This window comes from Stegostoma tigrinum, chromosome 32, assembly GCF_030684315.1.
Source record: "Stegostoma tigrinum isolate sSteTig4 chromosome 32, sSteTig4.hap1, whole genome shotgun sequence".
NCBI classification, from domain to species: domain Eukaryota; kingdom Metazoa; phylum Chordata; class Chondrichthyes; order Orectolobiformes; family Stegostomatidae; genus Stegostoma; species Stegostoma tigrinum.
In genome coordinates, this window is record NC_081385.1 from 29,272,032 (window position 1) to 29,292,780 (window position 20,749).

The window sequence follows — 20,749 nt, forward strand, 5'->3', positions numbered from 1 at the left end:
AGATCCATATAGGATATCTGGTCGCTGGGATCAGTTGAACTGAAGGGTCTACTCCCATGCTGTTCAGCTCTATGACTCTTGACATGTTAAATAGAACAAATTAGAATTACAGTGAGGAAGTAGCTTTTCCCCTTGAATTAATGGAGATGTGATACAAGTGCATAGAATAGTGAGGGGTTTAAATAAGACAAATAAAGCTTTACCCATTAGCCAACAAAAACTAAGTACACAGGTTTAAGATGTTAGTGAGGGTTTGCAATGGGAATGTAAAAAGATGTTTTGTTTTTACACAGTGCGAATGATCTGGAACTCTGGCTAGGAGGATTCTGGAATTGGATAGGACCAAAAAGGAATGGGCTGGGAAGAAAGAAATAGGAGAAAACCTGCAAGACTGAAGATTAATGGCTTATGGGACTGATTGGATCACTCTATAGAGGACTGGCATAGATACAATGAGCTGTGCTGCCTACTTCAGTAATGATTCTGTTCCTTCCTTTAATTTATATGGCTGCTTGCATTTTACTACTAGTCAGTTTCAAGGGCACAGGGGGGCCCAGGAGCCTCCACTGCACACTCTCCAGGCCAAATGTTTGCTACAAAATAAATTAGAAGAAAACTTGGAACATTTCTGGAGCCTTATAAATTGGATTAATCTTTTCTTTTTAAAAAAGGACCTGCATTGATATAACTATCATAACACTGGAATACCTGCCACTTTCCCCAGCTATTCACTAAAACTGATGATTAGTGATGTTGTTGGAGAGATACATATTGCCAGACCACCAGAGAATATGCTTGCATTTCTCCAAATTAGCTCCATAGGTCTTCAGCATCCAAAGGATCAGTCAAGAGTAGCCTTAGTTTAAAATATCATTGAAGCACCCTCATTCCATCATTAAAAGTTATACCAAATTTACACAAAATGTTGGCAAATCTTTTCAGACTTTTACCAGAGTTAGAATGTCTCTAAGATCCATTTAAATGTTGCATGCATGTGTGTGTGTGTATGAGACAAAAGACTGAAAAACCAGATGTATATGTGGTTCAACATACTGCAGGAAGACAGGAAGCATATTCACTACAATGGTCACGTAGTTCATGGTATAGAAAAGGTTTTACCCTTTTTTTAAAATCTGCTTGCCACATCTGACAGAGCAAGCTGCGGGGATTGTATAGATTTCTTCCTTTAGGCCAACACTAATGGGAAACATAGTCCTCAAATAAAAAATGATTTAACACAAAATGGCTGCTCGCAGTCAGATAACAAGCAGAAGTTCAACTAAGACTGATAACACAAGTTATGTTGTCTGTTTTGAGCCAAAATGGCAGAAATCCAAAAAAAATAAGGTACAACTGTTTTACTCTACACTCGCAATCCAGAATAAAACTGAATAAGTTAGTCCCTGCTCCGTGAGGATCTGGGCACAATCACAGACAAGGACGGAGGCCATAAATTTCAAATTGTATACATTCCTTCCAAATCCTGCTTTGTGTGGAAGTCACATTGCTGCAGGAAGGGAAAGCTGCCGGTGCTTAATCGCACCCTCATCTGTCAAAAATGTTCTTTTTTAAAAAGATCACAACCCATACTTCCTGCTAAACGTTAAATCAATTCCAGTAACTGATAAATTTAAACAAATGGGTTTCAAGTGTACGAGATTATTCATAATAGCTTGGAATCATGATGTTCAAAAAATTGACAGACATGCAGTATACCTACATTAAAGCAAGTACGTGCCGATTGCATAGTTCTTTAAATTAGTAATTTTAATAATTTCAGCCTGAGATTTTACCAGGACAATCTTAACCTTTTCTGTGTCAGTCAGCTGGAAAGTAGTGGCATTCTCCTGCTACATATAGCTTTGGAGGAAAAAAAAAACTGAAATCTAATCCAATAAAACCAAGCCTGATAAAATTTATTAAAAACCACAATTTTAAATGTAACGAAGGATTTTCATCTGGATGTGTCACCTCTATGCAATTAAGTGGTGGTGATGGTGGTGTGTGTGGGGGGAGGGGGGGGGTGGTGGTACAAGAACAGGATGGCCTTGGATGTATAAATTAAGATGGCAAGACAAGTTCTGAAGGCATTTTACCCTTATCCTTATTAATACAGGTAGCCTGTAAGAGCAGAGAAGTTGGGCTAAGCCTTCAAAAAAAAAATCAGACTGGGCCTTGGCTCAGGTACAGTGTACAATTTTGGGTGCCACATTTAGGCGGGACTTAAAACAGACAAAGAAGATTTACCAACATATTTCTAGGAATGTGAAACTTCAGTTGTAATATTCTTATCCTCCTTTTCAAATCCCTCCGACGCTTTGCCCACCCTGTAATTTTCAGGGCTTTCTGTTCACCTCCAACTTAGGCCGTTGGAGATTCTGATTTCAATTGGCCACCACACAAGACCTAAGCAGTTGAAACCAAAGCTATCATCTGGACTTCACTTTTTTAATATTTTTACATTGTTTTCACATCCTAATTTGCTCCTTAATCCCTAACTCTTTGACCAAGGCTTTGGTCATCCGTAGTAATATGTCCACATATTAAACTTTGTAAAGGTATGATGCAAACATAGGCGCTGCTATTGGAAGACTAGAAATGCTGGAGTTTTCTTAGATCAGCAGTTAAGAGGAAATTTAAAGGGAGCACCCAAAATTATATTTTAAAGAGGATACCCTGAAGGTAACTGGCAAAAGATTAGGAGAGGAGAAAAAGGAGAATTTTGCTTTCACAGCAAATCATTGCATTGCCTGAAAGAATGGTCAAAGCAGATTCAATAAAGAACTTTCAAAAAGGAGTAAGATGAACGCTAAGAGGAAACATTTCAGGGCTATACAGAAATGTTAGGGGAATGGAATTAACTGGAAGCTCTTTGAAAGAGCTGGCATAGCCACAAGTCAGTGAATAGTCACATTTTGCGCTGTGTTATTCTATGATTTTGAAGGAAATTAAGGCTCACTTTCATGTGGCTTGAGGGAAAAAAAAACAGACTGGAGACTAATAGCCAGTTCGCCTGATGCAGAAAATAGACATGTTGCTTGGTTTACAGGGAACTGGTACTACCGGATGGCAACACAATATACAAGAATACTTAATGCCAATCTACCTAATTAAATGCATTTGCACCTTGGTTAATCTTTTTAGGATTGCTATACATCACACATTGGAATCGAATGAATCAAAAGCTAATAGCAAAGTTAAGTCACCCAGGCTGCTTTCTCATTAGCGCCGACTGGTCGTATAACATCTTTCATCCCTTTCCCAGGGTGTGACTTCAGGAACAACATTTGGCGTTCTGCCCAGCCCTGCACAAACCACTCACCTGCTGACAATACCCAACGTTTCCTCACATCCTAAGCATTCTCGAAGAAGCTATGCAATTATAGGCAGTCGTACACCAGCTTTGCCTTATCCTTAAGGAGATAGATATGAGCCAGCTGCACTGGGTTCATTATTCAGCAACCATGGTCAGGAAATTGCTGACTATTCTGCTCACATGCCCAAAGGAGAAGATATACACACATGTTTAAGTATAAGCAGCTGATCGTGAAGATTTAATTTGCAAAATCTCATACCATTATGCTATACAGCCTAACTACAACTCAAAGCTGCTAAATTGCAGTCAACTGTGAATTTCCAAGTTTGAGCAACATTATCATTTCAAGCAAAAGTTGTTTTGGCTGAATGGAATGAAGATTAAAATTGCACATAAACCCTTATGTATTGCTTTACAATTAAATCCTCCAACTGTTAAGATGAAAGAAAATCTTAGAGGTCAAACTGATCTCTAGAGGCAAATCAAGTCATTTAATGCTAGTTTTTTGGTTCAAAAACATTCCACCATTCTACTCACACAGAGGCAACAATACACATACAACATCAAACTTTAAAAATGTGCCTATCCAACTAAATACAAGTTGCGTTTTTTTGGTGCAACCTAACTGAATCAACTACTAGTCAGTAAAACCAGGGTTGAAGGAATGCTAGGTGCACAAAATGGAGGCCTCTGTAGCAATTAAAATGAATTACTTTAGAGGCTGCTGTTCTTCTGCACTTGTTACTCCAGCCAAATTTCTGTTTATAATGCGCAATTCATAGCACATAAAACACAGGTGCAGATATGCTGGTGGGCTTTACTTTTGTTTTATTACTAGTCATGTCAAGCAGCTCAAATTTATGTACCAACTTTAATAGTATATTTTTTTTAAAAAGGCACTATGGACAAAAAAATGCCAGTGAAAGGTGATGGTAATAGGATGGGTGACTAAATGTTTGATTGACAGGAGGAGAACACACCAAAGTTAAATTGGAAGAATGATAGGAATGTAAATTAAATAATGAAACTACTAATTTTGCCAAAACTTAATTGACAAGTGCAATTTCCACTGTGGAGTTGAGGTATATGGACAAGGAAAAAAAAAATCCCAATTTACACCTATACAGTGTTCAACTAATGTCCACTGCCTTGGTAGAAAGGGATGTAAACGGCACTAGTTGGCTTGAAGGTTCCTGACAAAGTTCACAGCCAGGCATCTGACTTTGTCACCTGGAAAACTGTGCCAGAATAAAATGTTTCAGTTGTAATCACTTTCCATTGAATTGCTGGTTGACAAAATTCATTTGACTGTAACAACAAAACTGTAGCCTTTCTAAACCCCAATTTGTGGCAATGTGAAAGCACTGAAGAGTGGGGGGAAAAAAAGAAAAAATACATTAACACTTATGAACGTGAAAAGGATTATAATGTAAAAATATAGAAAAAAGTGTGAAAACTGAAGACCAGATGTCTGAAATATGTCTAGAAGTGTCTTAAACATTACTGTACGAGCTCTGATTTCAGGTTTGGGCTCCCCTTTGCTTGTTTACCACATAAGACAAGGAATCTGCCCATACAATTGGCAACTACAGACTTTTAACTGTCAGCACAAACCTGTTAATAATAGCCAATGGAGCAAGTCTATGCAGTTCCACCAGAAGAACGCTTTGCTTCCAAATCTTGGAGGTACAGATCCACAGTCACAGTTCCTTTTCAAGAGTTACAAACTGCTGCAGTAAGACTCAAACTTCTTTCCCCTCCGTGAAAATAATGCATAGCTTCGCTGATCAATGTGATCATAGATTTTAATGGGACACGCAACATAAAATTCAACAACTCCTGTTGGTTTTGAGAGAAGCTTTACTTGTGGAAGAGGATAATGATTAACTAGATTGCAGAGTAATTGTTGAATTAGTCAAGATACAAATCTTGAGTACACACACAGCACCCAAGGTTCCTAAGGAAACAATCGACCAACTGTTACAGTTCACCTCTTGTAGCAATTTCACACTATCTACTACTTCTGGAGGGGGAAAGAAATCAGGTTTCTTTCCTTGTTACTAGAGAAGAGCAAAGTTGCAGTGCACAATTCTACTACAACTAATTGGCTTTTCAGAATATTATTTAAGAGAAAAAAGTTACTTTGGTTCCCTTTTTCAAGTTAAGTGACTTGTACCATGATAGCAAGTGATAAATAAGCTGCTCAAGCAGGATGTGACTGTATAAAGTGTTTGACTAATATACTGACAGCATTCTGTGCCTAAGAGCAGAAGCAGTAAACAGTAGGGCCACATCCCTAAGTTCTTGCTTATTGGTAGTGTAACCATCTTTTGTCAATTTATACCCAAGTTAATGTGTGGATTTGCCTCCAATGGGAACTTCAGCAATGAACCAGCACCTGTACTTCTACAGTTAATCTACATTTTTCCATGCCAGATTGGGCATGACAAGTGGCAAGTGACATTCACACCACAAATGCCAGGCTATGATCATCACCAATAAGAGACAATCGAACGGGTGTCCTTTGACATTCAGTAGTGTTACCACCACTGAACTCCCCACCCCCACCAAAATCAACATTGTGGGTGTTATCATTGACCAGAAACTCAACTAGACCACATTAGCAGAGTGGCTACAAGAGCAGGCCAGAGGCTAGGAATACTGTAACTAACTCCCCTCGTAACTCCTCAAAGCCTGCCCACCATTGGCAAGGCACAAGTCAGGGGTGTGATGGAATATTCCCCACTTGCCTGGAGTGCAGACACAACAACACTCAAGAAGCTTGACACCTTCCAGGAAAATTGGCACTAAATCCACAAGCATTCACTCCTTCCGCCACCACTGAGTACATACTGTTGCTACTATCTACAAGGTGGCACCACATATGTTCAAAGATCCTCAGACAGCACCTGCCAAACCCATGACTACTTCCATCCAGAAGGACAAGGGCATCAGAAATATGGGAACACCACCACCTACAAGGTCTTCTCCAAGTCACTCACGATCCTGGCTTGGAAATATATCACTGTTCCTTCACTGTCACTGGGTCAAAATCCTGGAATTCCCTCTCTAATAGCATTGTGGGTCAACCCACAGCAGGAGGACTGCAGCAGTTCAAGGCAGCAGCTCACCACCACCTTGAAGGGCGACTAGGAATGGGCAAGAAATGCTAACCAGCTAGCAATGCCCACATCCCACAAATGAATAGAAAAAAAATTCAACGTGCTCAGGGGCCGTTCATCATTCCCAGTTCATACTGGGAAGTCAGAGGAGACTCTCCTGTGGACTAGCAATTTAGAGCTGGTACTCCTCACCACTTGGGCAAATCTTCTGAATTGCTGCATCCCAGCAACTACATTTAAGTTACTTCAAAACTTCCACAAAGGGAACAAATATTCATTCTCCTAATGACAGCTAGTGAGCAAATGATTTTGCATCTCATGCTTTCCTTCAAAAGAAATGCTTGCAGAAAGCTGACCATATTTGAGGGTAGTTAGTAGGGAATTAAATAAAGCCAGTAATGCAAGATGATGTAATACCAGGGCAGTAATCAAGGCAGGCATGCTACAGCAGCTGGATATCGTATCTGGCAGCCAAGCTCATTTGTTCAATACCTTCCTCTTGCATCAACTATACAGCATAGGTCTACACAAATATGTAACTGTCAATACACTGACTATAAACATTTCAGTTCAAACAAAATCTGTGCAAAAGAACATGGAGGAAGTCTACTTCACTGAACACAATCTTAACATCACACAGCTCCATACTCGTACCTGTCAGCCCCAATTAATCTGGAGTTTCACACTTTCCAACTCAAAGAGCAATGCCCAAGTATCTGCTGACATATGTAAACTCAACCAATCACCATCATAGAGAAGCTCTATCTAGTTATTAAAATTGGTGCCCTTTCTTTGCAGCGACTAGAAGGTAAGGGGCAGCATAGCTGCTCTAACAGAAAATGTTGGAACTACTCCAATTTGGAGATTACTTCAAATGGGTTGCCTTTCTCAATTATAACAATCTACCACTTCCAACTTTAGGAGTGATCAATGAAACTGCTTTAATTGCTGCAGGGTGACAACATCTTCATCGAAATTGTCTCAAACATTTTGACATACCATTTAGGCACTAATTCTTTTCACACCTTTCAAGGAATGAACGTTGTTGGATGGAACTCAATAATTGGAAGGACTAAGGTACAAAAGCTTCACCCTGAAGAAAGAAACAAAGCCTCTCTCAAATGAGGTGGATCTGCAGGGGCATAAACAGTGTAAGTGCAGTGGGAGATGGTGTGAAGCAGGCAGAAGAGATGGAGTGGCAGGGGGCAGAGAGACAATGGAGAGTGCGGGTGGGGAAAAAGATAATTTGAGTGAGCGTGTAGGAACAAGGCCAAAAAAGAGACAGAATGCAGGGTTGGGTCTGGGCCAAGAGTGCAGATGTTGAGCAGGAGACACAACAGGGTAGGGGGCACTGCAAACAATGCGGGGAAAGTCCATAGCAAAGAAAACAAATGGTTAGGAGCAAGAAGCAAAAGAGGAAAAAAAAGAGGCCGATCTCAGCAAATACATTTGTGATTTAGTGGCACATAACATGAGCCATTGGACCTTCATCCGTGCCATGGAGATTGAATTAGACATAGAACTTATGGTAATGCTGGGAAGCTGTATATGGACACAATACTGGTATACCTATACCTTTTCTTTTAAAAACATTGTCCATTAATTATTTTTGGCAACCAAAGAATGAGATTGATTTAGGTGTGGTTGAGTACCAATATGAACTCAAGGTTTCATGATTTACACCTTATAAAATCAAATAAATCTTTGGACCATTGACTACATTAACTATTCCAAAACTACAAAATTAATCTACATTAATTAGTTGGAGAGGTGAATTTCTGTACATTCTGTGGATTAAAAAAATCTGTAATAAGAAAATGCAAAGTCACAGAATATTTAATACAACAATACTAATGCTTGAAAACCAAGATCTAATATAAATCAAGACTTCTTAAATATTGTTATAAAGTTCAAGCATGTGGTCCTCTGAATTTACTATGACCTCAGCAGCACAGCTGTCATCACCATTTCAACAGGTCAAAATGCTATCTCCAGGCATTACCCAAATTTAGTAGTGTAAATTCTAGAATGCAACATTTCAACTGGTGCACTATGTAAATTTGTAAAGCCCATTACATTACTAAAATCCTACTGATAGCATCGGAGGAGATAAATGTGCCAGTGATCGCCTCCTGCCTGAATGTTTATTATAGCCATCAAGATGCAATTTAAAAAACACACTTGGGAGGTCAGTCTGCATCCTCTGATCAGATTTTAACATGAACAGAAATCAGTTTGAAATAAAACGTGATACAGCCTTTTGGAAAACACACGCAGGCAAACTGAGAAGGTCAAAAAAACATGGATAATACAGACTGACCATTTTCAGCTTCAAGTGTGAAGATTTTCACATTCACCTCGCTGGCCATAACATTTTGGTACATTATAGAACGTGAACCATATAAGACATTTGCTTTAAATGTTGGCTTATCTAAAATTAATAAGAAGAAAATTTGCAAACACTTGGAATGATTAGACAATACATCTGAAAGAGGATAACATTTTGGCAAGAGATAGTAGGAACTGCAGATGCTGGAGAATCCAAGATAACAAGGTGTAGAGCTGGAGGAACACAGCAGGCCAAGCAGCAGAGGGGCAGGAAGGCTGACGTTTAGGACCCAGACCTTTCTTCAGAAGAGTGGACTAGGCCCGAAACGTCAGCCTTCCTGTCCCTCTGATGCCGCTTGGCCTGCTGTGTTCATCCAGCTCTGCACCTTGTTATCTAACATTTCGGCAAGCTTTGAGATAGATATGACTCCATCACTTTTCTAAATTTTGGCCCCATGACACTCAGAGGTCATAAAATTTCATAAGATGTCATAAGTTTTAGTGTTTTACTTCACATTTCTACTATTCAATGTTTGTATTCAGCACTGCAGTGGAAAACATTTTGCATTTTAATTCAGGACAAAGACTGAGGAGCAACATACATTTGTCAGGCAAATAAAAGCTGGTTATATCATGGCACGAGTCATGGGGCTAAAACCAACTAGGGCACAGCTAGTGGACTGACAAACTGCTAGTGTTGTAACCTGGTCAATCTTGAGCAAACAAACTAGCCAGTGTCATTAGGTTAGATGTTTAATATTTTATTTGAGAAAGGTGCACTGTAGTAAATTCCCCTGGATCAACATTAAAAAATAAAAATCAAGCTGCTGTCAAAAAGGCTTGGTTTGGAAACTCACCTCACTGGAGGTTATGCAAACTAACATTTTGCTGTTGATTTTGGCATGTCCTGAATAGCTCTGACAGACAAAAAAAGTGTCAATTTCTGCAACCGCATCCTGCAGCAGCAATGGGAGCAGCAGCTGATGTAATAGCAAAACACTGGCACCAACATGTTTATACAGGTGACCCGCCAGTGGCTGCAACAGTCCTAGCTGAAAGACTGACAACTGGACCAACAGAGATCACTGGGATGTAAGCAGGGCTGAAATAACATAGAAAGCTTTCTTAATGCTATTTTAATTTGTACCCATTCTTACCCACACTCCATAATGGAAGCGAAACCATAAGTCAGTTAAGTGCTTTCAGCAAAGAACCAGGATAAACATTGCTGCCAACTTCACTTCTGCATTGCACTGTCCCCAGATAAATGCAAAGTTTATGTTGAGAAAGTGGGGGGAGGAAGGAAAAAGAAGGGGTGCTGTGAAGAAAACTGTTAGGTGTGGCTTCAAATTAAGAGAGAGAGAGAGGGAGAGAGAGAGAGAGGAGTGGCCCATTTTTAGTACATGCAGTACAACCAATGGCACTCGAGCACAGTTGTTCCCTCCAGTCCTTTTTCTTGATAAAAAGTTCACAGGCTGAAAGCATGACAAGGACCAGAGGAATAGTCTAACTGCCCTTAGTGATCCAGCACAATTAACTGATGAGATGGGGAGAGAGATATTTCAGCTTCTTGCTATTGATTACTTTGCTGGAGCGTATATGTGGATATCAGGTAAAGACTGGATGAAGTTTAGTGTTGGTCTTCTCCCCACCCCAAAAAGGTTATTCAAGATGGAGCATCACTGCTACGACCGAACATGGAAAAAAACTGGAACTCTTGCAATGGCCAGCACCTCAAAGATCAGGCAGATAATGAGAAAAGAAAATTTGCTACAAGGAAGTGAATACCTTGTCCAAATTAGATGCACCAGGACCTTCAATGTCTGGCATTCAATTTCGACTGACAACAAAGCTACCGAATTAAGCACTTAAAATATTTTGTTTTGTGGAATATAGAAAATGTTTGAGGCTATTGTTATTCCCACTGACAGCCATAATTTCTTAAACTTTTCAAAATAAAAATAATAGAAGGCAAGGGTAAGCTTCAATTTGGATACAGAGGTCTAGACATGCTCTTCTATGGCTCAACAAGTTTAAAGTGACCAACTAAACAAGGAAGCATCTCAGACTGAATCACTGATCTGTGCTCAATTATTTGATTTCAGTCAGCAGTCTTTGATTAGGGAGGGCGATACTGCCAGATTTGCTCAGCACTGTAAGCAACAAGACACCTTTGCTGACTGTCTCATTCATGGCATGGGTAATTACTTTTGACATGTTACTATGATTATCCATGTACTGAAGGTGGGGAAGCATGATTGTAAATTGTTGCCACTGAGCTGAACCTGTCATCTTCTAGGCTTGGTACCATTGAAAAGGTAACTGATCAACCCACAGAGTCAATTATGAAGTTTGACCATACCTGAAACAAAAACAGGCAAATCCTTTCAAATGCCAACATTGCCATGGACAACATAAAATGGCCTGATTTATAAGAAGTAAGCCAGTTGCTCACCTATGTCCTCGTCTGCATCCTGGTAGACTGAGAGATCCTGTTTCTGGTAGGCCTGCAACTCTTGCTTCTGGTTCATAAGCAGCTCTTGTTTAATGAGCAAATCTGGCTTCTGGTTTCCCCAATCTTCCAACTGAGTTGGCTGCACCTCCCGGCTGTCATCCAGGTTAATAGTGTCTGATTTTGTGTCCTGGTACAGTCCGCTGCTATCAATAAGAACCGGTTGATAGGTGTTTGGTTCCCACACAACTGGCACCCGCCCGAAGACCTGCTCCAGTTGCTGAAACGTGTAGTTACAGGTTCTCTTACCCCGACCACGTTCCTTTACCCGACTATAGCACCTCTTTAGAGTCTGTGTGGAAAAAGAAAACAAGTGAGACCCTAAAATCAGTACATCATCTCCAAGCTGAAATCATAGCTCACCACAACAATTCAGTCTTTCTTGAAACTACTGAATTACAGAACACCTCAACTCACTCGGTCTTCCCATATATCCATCAGGCAGATTCAGAAATCCACACTTTAGTTTCTTTGAATCATTAATTTTTGTCCAACCAGGCCTCCCCTCTAGTTCTTAGTTCTTTATGTTAAAAGCGCAAATTTTCCTAATAATTTATTTCAGTGAAAAGATTAACTTATTCAATTATTCTTGATCATCTTGCACATGCCAAGGCAAAACAGGCAAGATGGAAGAGGTTGTACGTTCTCTTGCAATATCAAAACTAGCACTGTCTCACCACTGTGTGTCAAAGACACCTCCCACAACAGAATAGTGCCAGGCAACTAGTTTTGCTATCGCTGCATTTACCACATTATGCATGGAACACAGCTGTGCTTCCTTCCACATAAGGGCTACTATAAGCAAATTGCAATAAACACTAATTCCTTATTTTCCCCTTGGATACAGTCCAGAACTAAAAATTCACACTAGGGAGGAATGTACTTTCAAAAGAATAGGCACACCTAAATATATACCCCTCTAGTTTTAGAGAACACATCCATTGAGACTGCACACAGCTAAGTTGAGAAGTGAATTTGTATATGACATAATGGAAATCATTAAAAAAAGGTCTTGTAACAGTAGTCATTCAAAAATAACTAACTTCATTTAATCTAAAGGAACGTGAACAATCAGTTAGGTGATTTTTCTTTGAGCGATTCCCACACAGACTAAGTGGCTTATTCGTGCTCCTGCCATCACACTAGGTAGTGAACTCTAGTATTCGTACCCAGTAACAAACAAGAAACGGAGGCTTGTGTCAGAGTCAGGACAAAGTGTAATCTGGAGAGCATTAAGAGTACTCGTTTAGCAGAACAGAAAATTTTGGATAGAGCTGCTCAACAAGACTATTCCCAAAGCAAATATAAACAGGATGTGTTGGAGATGCCACCAGATCCACCAGCATCTCTGAAGAAAAAAGGCCAGGTAATGTTTCACATACAAGTCTACAGTTGAAACATTACCCTCAAAGGGTGCGCACACGAAATGATTACCTAACTCATTTCCTTACAAAATGATCTGTGGTGCCTCTCTATCATATAGTTATTTGACAGAGATAGGAAACATCACAACTAGTGATTTATATGAAACTCCATCACAAGTGGAACAACTGGCAATCAGCGTCATCTACAGTATTTTATTTACTAAACAGAGGTATGCTGCTTTGATTTAAAAATAAAAATTACCTTGAAGCCATGGAGTGCCAGTCTTAAAATAGCGCTGGGAAATGAAAAATTGTCAGTGAACCAGTAGTCTATAGAATCTTATTTTCAGAGGGGAAGGTCATTGACTTTACTCAAGGCTACGTTCCATAGATTTTTTGACAGACTAGGAAGTCAAGGGTTATTGAAGTAGCCAGGCAAGTCAAGTTGACACCACAATCAGAACGGCCACAATCTTATCGAATGGAGCCGGCTCAAAGTGTTGAATGGGACTCCTGCTCTTAAATTCTACTTTGAGTGATAGTCATTGTTGTCTTAACCAATAATATAAACCATTTGATTACAAAAATTATGTTATTACTATGGAGTAAGATAAATTAAAACCAAGGAGGTATTCCGACATTTACATGTTTTTATTTATAGTGCAGTGGAAGCATAATGAGATTGAGATTTAAATTTAAAGACCACAATTACTTTGTTGCATTTTGAAAGATGCAACACATTAAATTTAAACCTGTAGGTGGTGAAACAAATATGGATGATTCTGCCAAAGTCTGTTATGTACTTTTTTAAAAACGTTGATTATTTCACAGGCAGTTCCACCTCTGCTGAATTTCAGAGTTGTTAGTTTTGCATACATTTGCATAGAACACACTGTTCTTGTCCACCAAAAAAAAAACTGACTTTATAAGCAATACAGAACACAAATGAGAAATGAGATGTATTCCAGGTCGTATACCCCAATTTAGTGATATTGGCTAGGGATTTGACGCCTTCTTCAAAGATCAGGAGTTTGAATTCAAAGTGAAAAAGGTCAAAAATGTATTAAAAGTGAAATTCAACACTACCTTTCTAGCATGGTATTGGCACCAGGGTCACCCCTTTGAAGCACCATTTTTCTGATCAAGCAACAGTTCAAAAAGATAACTAATGCACAATTATCATTCTACTCACAATTAACTCAACCCCAGTACTTCAAGCTTACAGGGTACACATTACCCAAAGGGAGCATCCTCATCATTTCTTAATTTTATTATTCTAACTTTATACTGGGGAGATGTGATGAGTCTTTTATATGTTACTCATGCTTTTTAAAAAACAAATAACCCAGTGACTTGAAACCTAAATTCAAATAGAAGATTTTGACCCTAGAAACAACTAGTGGCTGCAATTTCCTTTGAAGTCCCCAATACCACTATTGCAAGTGTGGGAGTAAACAAATGAAATGCATCCCAGGGTGTACATAATGACAATCGTATAAGAAGCATTATTACAGTTCACAAAAAAAAGTCATCGACCTGAAACATAATACTGCTTCTCACCATAGATGTTACTGAGTATTTACATAATTTGTTTTGTTTTAAGTATAGATTATTACTTAGTGGTTTGCCAACAGAATACTTGTCATGGTATGGCATTCTTTCTTGGTTTAAGTGGTTATTGAGGACAAAGGAGCAAATTACTGGTTCAGCTGGCAGCACCAAGTTAGGGAGAACTGCATTGTTGGAAAACAAGCCATCATTCAGTTGGGGCATTGACTAAGGCCTTATTCAGCTGACTGTAGAAGCACTGTCAGAATAGCAGAGTGCTGAGGTGAACACCAGCAAATGGATTACTTCCATTTTTATTCATGTGAATCCTTGCTATGCAAGTACTAATTATTGTATTTGCCTTTTTGGGGGCTACTACACTGAAGGAGTAGTCAATTGTTCATAAGCTATTTTTAGCCATGACATGCATAACTAAAAGTTTACACTTTTTCAACTGAAGACTTACATGTAATCCACTAGTTGAGAATAGGATGTTATTTTCAGCCTATTGTATGCTGCTGTTCATGCAGTTTAGGTTAAAAATTGGTGATGTGCAAAGCAAAAGTTATTTGGTTTATGTAGAGGGCAAGTGAGGTAGGAGACATTAAGTTCAGATCAGTGAGGGGCAAGATACAAGCTCTGAAATACTAAATATATAATATCAATTGAAATAAGTTGCTTTAGAGGCCAAAATTAGTTATTATCAATTTAAGTGCAAAATGCATGCTTATTATCTACTTTGCTTTCCTATTTGTAGTAATATGTTGATTCAGGTTTAGAATGTTAATTTTGTTTATGAATGTAACATTGTTAGATTTGTTACAAAATCTGACTTTAAAAACAATTAAGGGACTAAAAGCAGATTCCCCTAAACATTAAAATGCTCATTCCCTTCACATATATGCTGCCTGAGCTGCTGTGGACTTTCATGGAGTCGTACAGCATGAAAACAGACCAACCAGTCCATGCCAATCAAAATTTCAAACTGAACTATCACACCTTGGCTCTTGGCTCACAGCCCTCTAAACATTTCTTATTCACATACTTATCTAAATGTCTTTTAAACATTGTAACTATACCCACATCCACCACTTCCTCTGGAAGTTGATTCCACACAAACCACTGGAAGAAAACTGCTGCTCATGTCTTTTTTAAAAAATCTCTCTCCTCATCTTAAAAATATGTCCCCTAGTCTTGAAACCTCCCACCCTAGGGAAAAGACATCACTATTCACCTTATTTACACCCCCCCCCCCCCCCCGCCCATGATTGTATAAACCATTGCAAGGTTACCTCTCAACCTCCTTCACTCTGGGAAGGAGGGTCTCAGCCACTCCACCCTGTCCCTCAAACTCTCTGTTCCCAGCAACATTCTGTTAAAGCTCTTCTGAACTGTCGTCTCTAGTTTAATAATATCCTTTGTATTAATAAAAGGAGACCAGAACTGGACACAGTACGAGGAGAGGCCTATTTCTCTGCCCATTTTCATTTCTCTAGAAAAGAACTTCTCACCTCCTTATATCTCATTTGCAAACAAAGACTATATTTTAGTGTGCCTCAAGTTGGTATACTATGTCACCTTAATACCAGAATGCAAAACAAAAAAAGTCACTTCACTGTAGCAATCACTGTTAACTGGGTCTTTCATTCAAAATTAAAAGGATCTGTTGCACTTCTGAGTTTTGTTTTTATACTGGCTAATTGGACATTATACCATCAACAGTTTTTTAAACTGATGAAACCCAAACATTTTTATGCCTCAGCTTAACTTAATGAAACTATTTATGAAATCTGAGTAATATCAGCAGAAGTAAAATTCCTTGAAGATAATAGATACAATTAGATCCTACAAACATCTGAAATTGGACAGTAGATAGTTTTTTTCTATTACACTAGCTGAAGAATAGATTTGGAGTACTGGTGAGAGACATTGTAAACTGAGGCCGGGGGGGTGGGTGCATTAGTTTAGCACCTCCTTCAAACAAGGTGTAGCACTCCCTTTAATTCTGTACTTATACCAGACTATTCTAGAACAGGCCTTCAATTAAGCAGTAAAAGCATATGAATAACAGCACAACTTGGAAGAAGTCACACATCCATATAATACTCTAGTCAGACCACACCTTGAATACTGCAGTCAATTTGAAATAATGGGGCATGATAATTCAAGCCCTGGATGCAATCCAAAGAGGAGGCATAAGGCCGATTCTTGCTTAAGTGAACTAAAGTGAGGAGATACTGGAGAAAGCCAGCCTTACTAAAATGTTAGATGGTGGCAGCACAGGCACAGCCTTGGAAAATATACAAGAACCTGAAAAATTACTCAAAAGTGCAGGAATCAGATAAAAAGGTCAAACATTCAAAGGTAGGTAAAATGTTAGCTGTTTCCTGCAAGAAGAAACATGGCCTGAATATAGAACAATAAAAACACAGGAATCAACTAGATTGTAAAGCAGCTGCAGGGTTTTTTGGGGGAATGGAGAAAAAAAAAGATATTATAAATATAGTAATTCTGTTAAATGTGACAATATACAGACTCCATTTAGCCAAGAAGCACAGTACTGCAAGAACCGGAGATATTAATCATCCGCTCGAGCAACTCTACCAGTTACCATTGCCGGGTAAAAAGAAAAGCCTGAATCCGTTGCTGAGTCTGTTCAATGTTCTGGTACCACCACCCCCTAAAAGAAAAAGTCGTCTTAAAAATAACCTAATCGGAATCAACAAAATAAAACCAAGTTGTTGACAGTAAGTGAGGCACACAAAGCTACGGGCGGCAGAATTACAACAATTAACGAGTTGCAGAAGGCCTGCTAATGGCTACAGAACATTAAGCCAGTTGGAGTAACCTAGTTAGTGTTAAATTAGGAACAGAAAGGCAGTTACTGGCGGCAGAATATTAAATTAGAAGCAGAAAGCCAAGTTACTGCCTACCGAATGTAGGGTGGTTGTAGCAAGTTATTTAACAACCGCGATGCTTAGTTACAGAAACTTATTGACGCAAAGGTGAAATAGTTGCAGGATATTAATTACAAAATATTAGTTAGCAACATGAAACTAATAAATGTAACTAAGTTGTAGTATGGAGCTCCTACCCAACAGAGCGCGAGTTATAAAAGTACCGAATAAGCTGATTACTAGTTACTTCACTAATTAGAGTCTCGGGTACCTTGATTCTCTCCTTGCACTGGTTGGCGCTTCTCTCATAGCCCATTTCCCGCAGGGCCTGAGAGATGCGGTCAAATATATGCGAATTGCGCAGGTTGCCCTCCAGCACGTCCTGCAGCCTCTCGTCCCCCCACACGGCGATCAGCGCGTTGGTCTCGGCCGGGGTCCAAGAGATCCCGCGGCAGGCAGCAGGCCGGCTGGGGCTGGGCGCCGGGTTGTCGGCTGCCCCGCCCGTCCAGCTGGGGGTAGGCGGCTCGGCAGAGGGGTCTCCCGCCACCTCGGCCCAAGCGGGAGCCGCGATGTCCAGCGGGGTCTCGGCCGCCGCGCTCGTCCAGCTCCGGCTCGGGGAGTCCGCTGCGCTGGGCGCCGCCATCGTCCACCGTCCACATCCGGGCACCGGCCCAGAGGGTTGTGGGATACAGCGGGGCGACCTCCCCCCCCACTGCCACAAATACACAGCTGGGGGAGGAGGGAATGAAATAAAACTTCAAAACCCCGCCGCCTCTTTAGTGTGTCACTTCGATCACAGCAATATTGACGGATAATATGGGAGTGAATTATTTGGGGGTGGGGTTTGGCGGGGCCGGGGGGTGGAATGAAGGCCAAGGGGCTACGGGGGCGGGGAGATTCCTGCCCTGCACTAAGATGGCGGCAACCCACTGCCCCGAAGGATTGTGGAGCCGCATCTCGCCCTCGGCCCCCCGTCTTTAAAATGGCGCCGTCACATGGAGAGGGTCAGGGGTCCTCGCGTTTAGCTGCTTACAAACAGCGATCCTTTAAATAAACCACCGCCAATACCCACCCCACTTCAAAAAGAAACACATAGACCAACGACGTGGTTACTCGGCATTTCCCGTGACGTAAACGGGATCGGCTCTATGAAGATAAACCGCCCCCTTTTCTTTCGAGCACATGGGGCCAGCGAGGACTCACCCCTCCCCCTCAAAAATAAACACGCACTACCAAAACAGTAACATAAAATGAACGGCCCACGATTAGACTTTTTCTTTATTCAGCTTCCGTTATCGCCCCTTGCGACGTTGAGGGATGAGACGCCAAGCTCCGCTTAAAAAAAAACTTCTTGAGAAATTAATCGAGCAGGTTTCTCCACTGAGGAGGAGTCGGTGCCCCCCACAAAGATGGAACCTGCGGCCAAGGTTATCCCACACGTTCGTGAGTTTCGGGGAACTCTTAAGGTTCGCAGCCTAGCCTTCAAAAATGGACCCTTCAGCGAGATTATAACACCGTAATACAGTAGATTGAACGCCTCTCTTTCCCCCTCCCTCCTCTTCCCGAGCATTTTCAGAACTGTACGCAATGCTGAAAACACGAAGGAACGTACGTACTTTAGATTAAATGATAGCAGGTCATAGGGGAAAGCAAGGCAGTTGCCCCCTTCAAAGATGGCGCTAGTTCGTTGCAGCGCGCGGGATTGTGGGATGGATGGATGGACGCAAGATGGTGGGCTGTGCCCCCTACAAAGATGGAGGCTGGCGGGACACGTTTAATTTGCTTTTGTCTACACTCCACTGTCCAAATAATGGTTTGGATCTATTCAAACAAAAATTAAAAAGAGTCAACAGAAGTTCACTTGCACTTCATGAACAGGATTGGGTTTCCATTTAGATGGTAGAATCATGCCCCGCACAAAGATGGTGTTAGACATAATGAATCATGGGACAAAGGGATTGTTTTAAAACTATATCTCTGCGAGTAAGACATCAGTTCATCCGTCCTGGCCATCGGTCATTTTCTTTTAAAGTTAAAATGTGACCTTCAAATTTAGTTGAAGTAACCTTAGCATCGCTTTGGTATTAGCTAACTTAAATACATGTATTAGAAGTGTATATTTTGATTGGTCCTGTACCTATGAATGTAATTCAATATGAGTAATTGCTTAAGAATCGTTGTAATCAGGTCATTTTGTAACGTAAGAGAATGCCATAATGTTATTGCCAATGGAAAAGAGTTTTACATTCCTGAGTTTGCCCACAGTGCTCACTTTAGTACTTTTAAGAGTAATAACCTACTTAGGAAATAAACCCAACATTGAACATGGTGCATTCCTACAAATAGCCAAAGTCACTTAGGCAAAGGTTATATTGTGTTTCAGTAACTTGCGTGTATTTTTTTGATGAGTAACAGAGCGTTAGTGACTTTTTTTTGTTCACAGAATGAGAGCGTCACTGACTAGGCCAGCATTTATTGCCCATCCCTAAACAGCCAACCACATTGCTGGAGGTCTGGAGTCACATGTAAGCAAGACAAACAAGAATAGCAGTTCTCCTAACTAAAGAATATAACTTTGTATGACAATTGATTCATGGTCATTATTAGATTCTTAATTCCAAATTGTTATTGGGATCATATACTATTATCTGCTGTAGTAGGATTCAAACCTAGGTTGCAGAACATTACCCTGAGTTTCTGGATTAACAGTGCAGCGATAATTCCACAAGACTGTCACCTCCACTTAAAACTATAAGCTGTAGGAACAGGAGTAGGCAGTTTGTCCTCTCAAGCCTGTTCTGATATTCTTTAAGATCATGGCAGGTGTTACATTCTTCACCTCACTTTCCTGCCCTTTTCCCCATAATCCTTGATTCCCCTACTGATCAAACTTAAGTACACAAGGACTCTGCCTCCACAGCTCTCTGTGGCAGGGAGTTCCAAAGACACTCAACACTAAGAGAAGAAATTCCATCTCCTCTCAGCTTTAACTGGCTGGCCTTTATTCTCAGACTGTCCCCTCTGATCCTGTCCTCTCATATGAGGGGAAATATTCGCAAGATGTACTCAGTCAAACCCTTTAAGACTCCTACATGTTTCAATGAGATCACGCCTCATTCTTTTCAATTCCAAAGAGTAGAGTCCCAATCTGTTTAACTCTTGCTCATAAGACAGTCCCTCCATGCCAGTGATCATTCTGGTGTGGTATGTACAGAATTTTTAAAATATATTTAATAAAAGTGCAATGTAATAGACTCCCAGTTTGGTTGTTCAGTGGTTAGCACTGCTGCCTCACAGCACTGGGGACCTCAGGTTCAATTCCACTCTCAGGCAACTGTCTGTGTAGGGTTTGCATGTTCTCTTTGTATTTGAGTAAGTTTCCCCCAGGTACTCTAGTTTCCTCCTGCAGTCCAAAGATGTGCAATGTAAGTGGATTAGCCATGTTATGTTTCCCATAATGTTCAGGGTTGTGTGGGTTAGGTCCGTTAGCCATGGGACATGTAGAGTTACAGAGAAAAGGTCGGGGAATCAGTCTGGGTGGAATGTGGTTCAGAGTGTCAGTGTGGACTTGTTGGGCTGAATGGCCTTTTTCCACACTCTGGATTCTATGGAAATAATAGACTTATGAGCAAAATTAAAGTTCATGGAATAACTTGGATAAA

At 40.4% G+C, this 20,749-nt stretch overlaps 1 protein-coding gene across 1 annotated transcript in view; it reads right to left on the minus strand.

Moving 5' to 3' along the window:
• LOC125466929 (myb/SANT-like DNA-binding domain-containing protein 2) overlaps positions 1-17,956 on the minus strand; it is a 32,184-nt gene extending 14,228 nt beyond the window's left edge. The window contains exons 1-2 of the mRNA XM_048562115.2: positions 17,359-17,956; positions 11,222-11,570 (exon numbers count right to left, since the gene is read on the minus strand). Coding sequence (XP_048418072.1) covers positions 11,222-11,570; positions 17,359-17,730 — 721 coding nt within the window. The 5' untranslated portion in view covers positions 17,731-17,956. The remainder of the gene's footprint in view (positions 1-11,221; positions 11,571-17,358) is intronic.
• Positions 17,957-20,749: the final 2,793 nt, after the last annotated feature.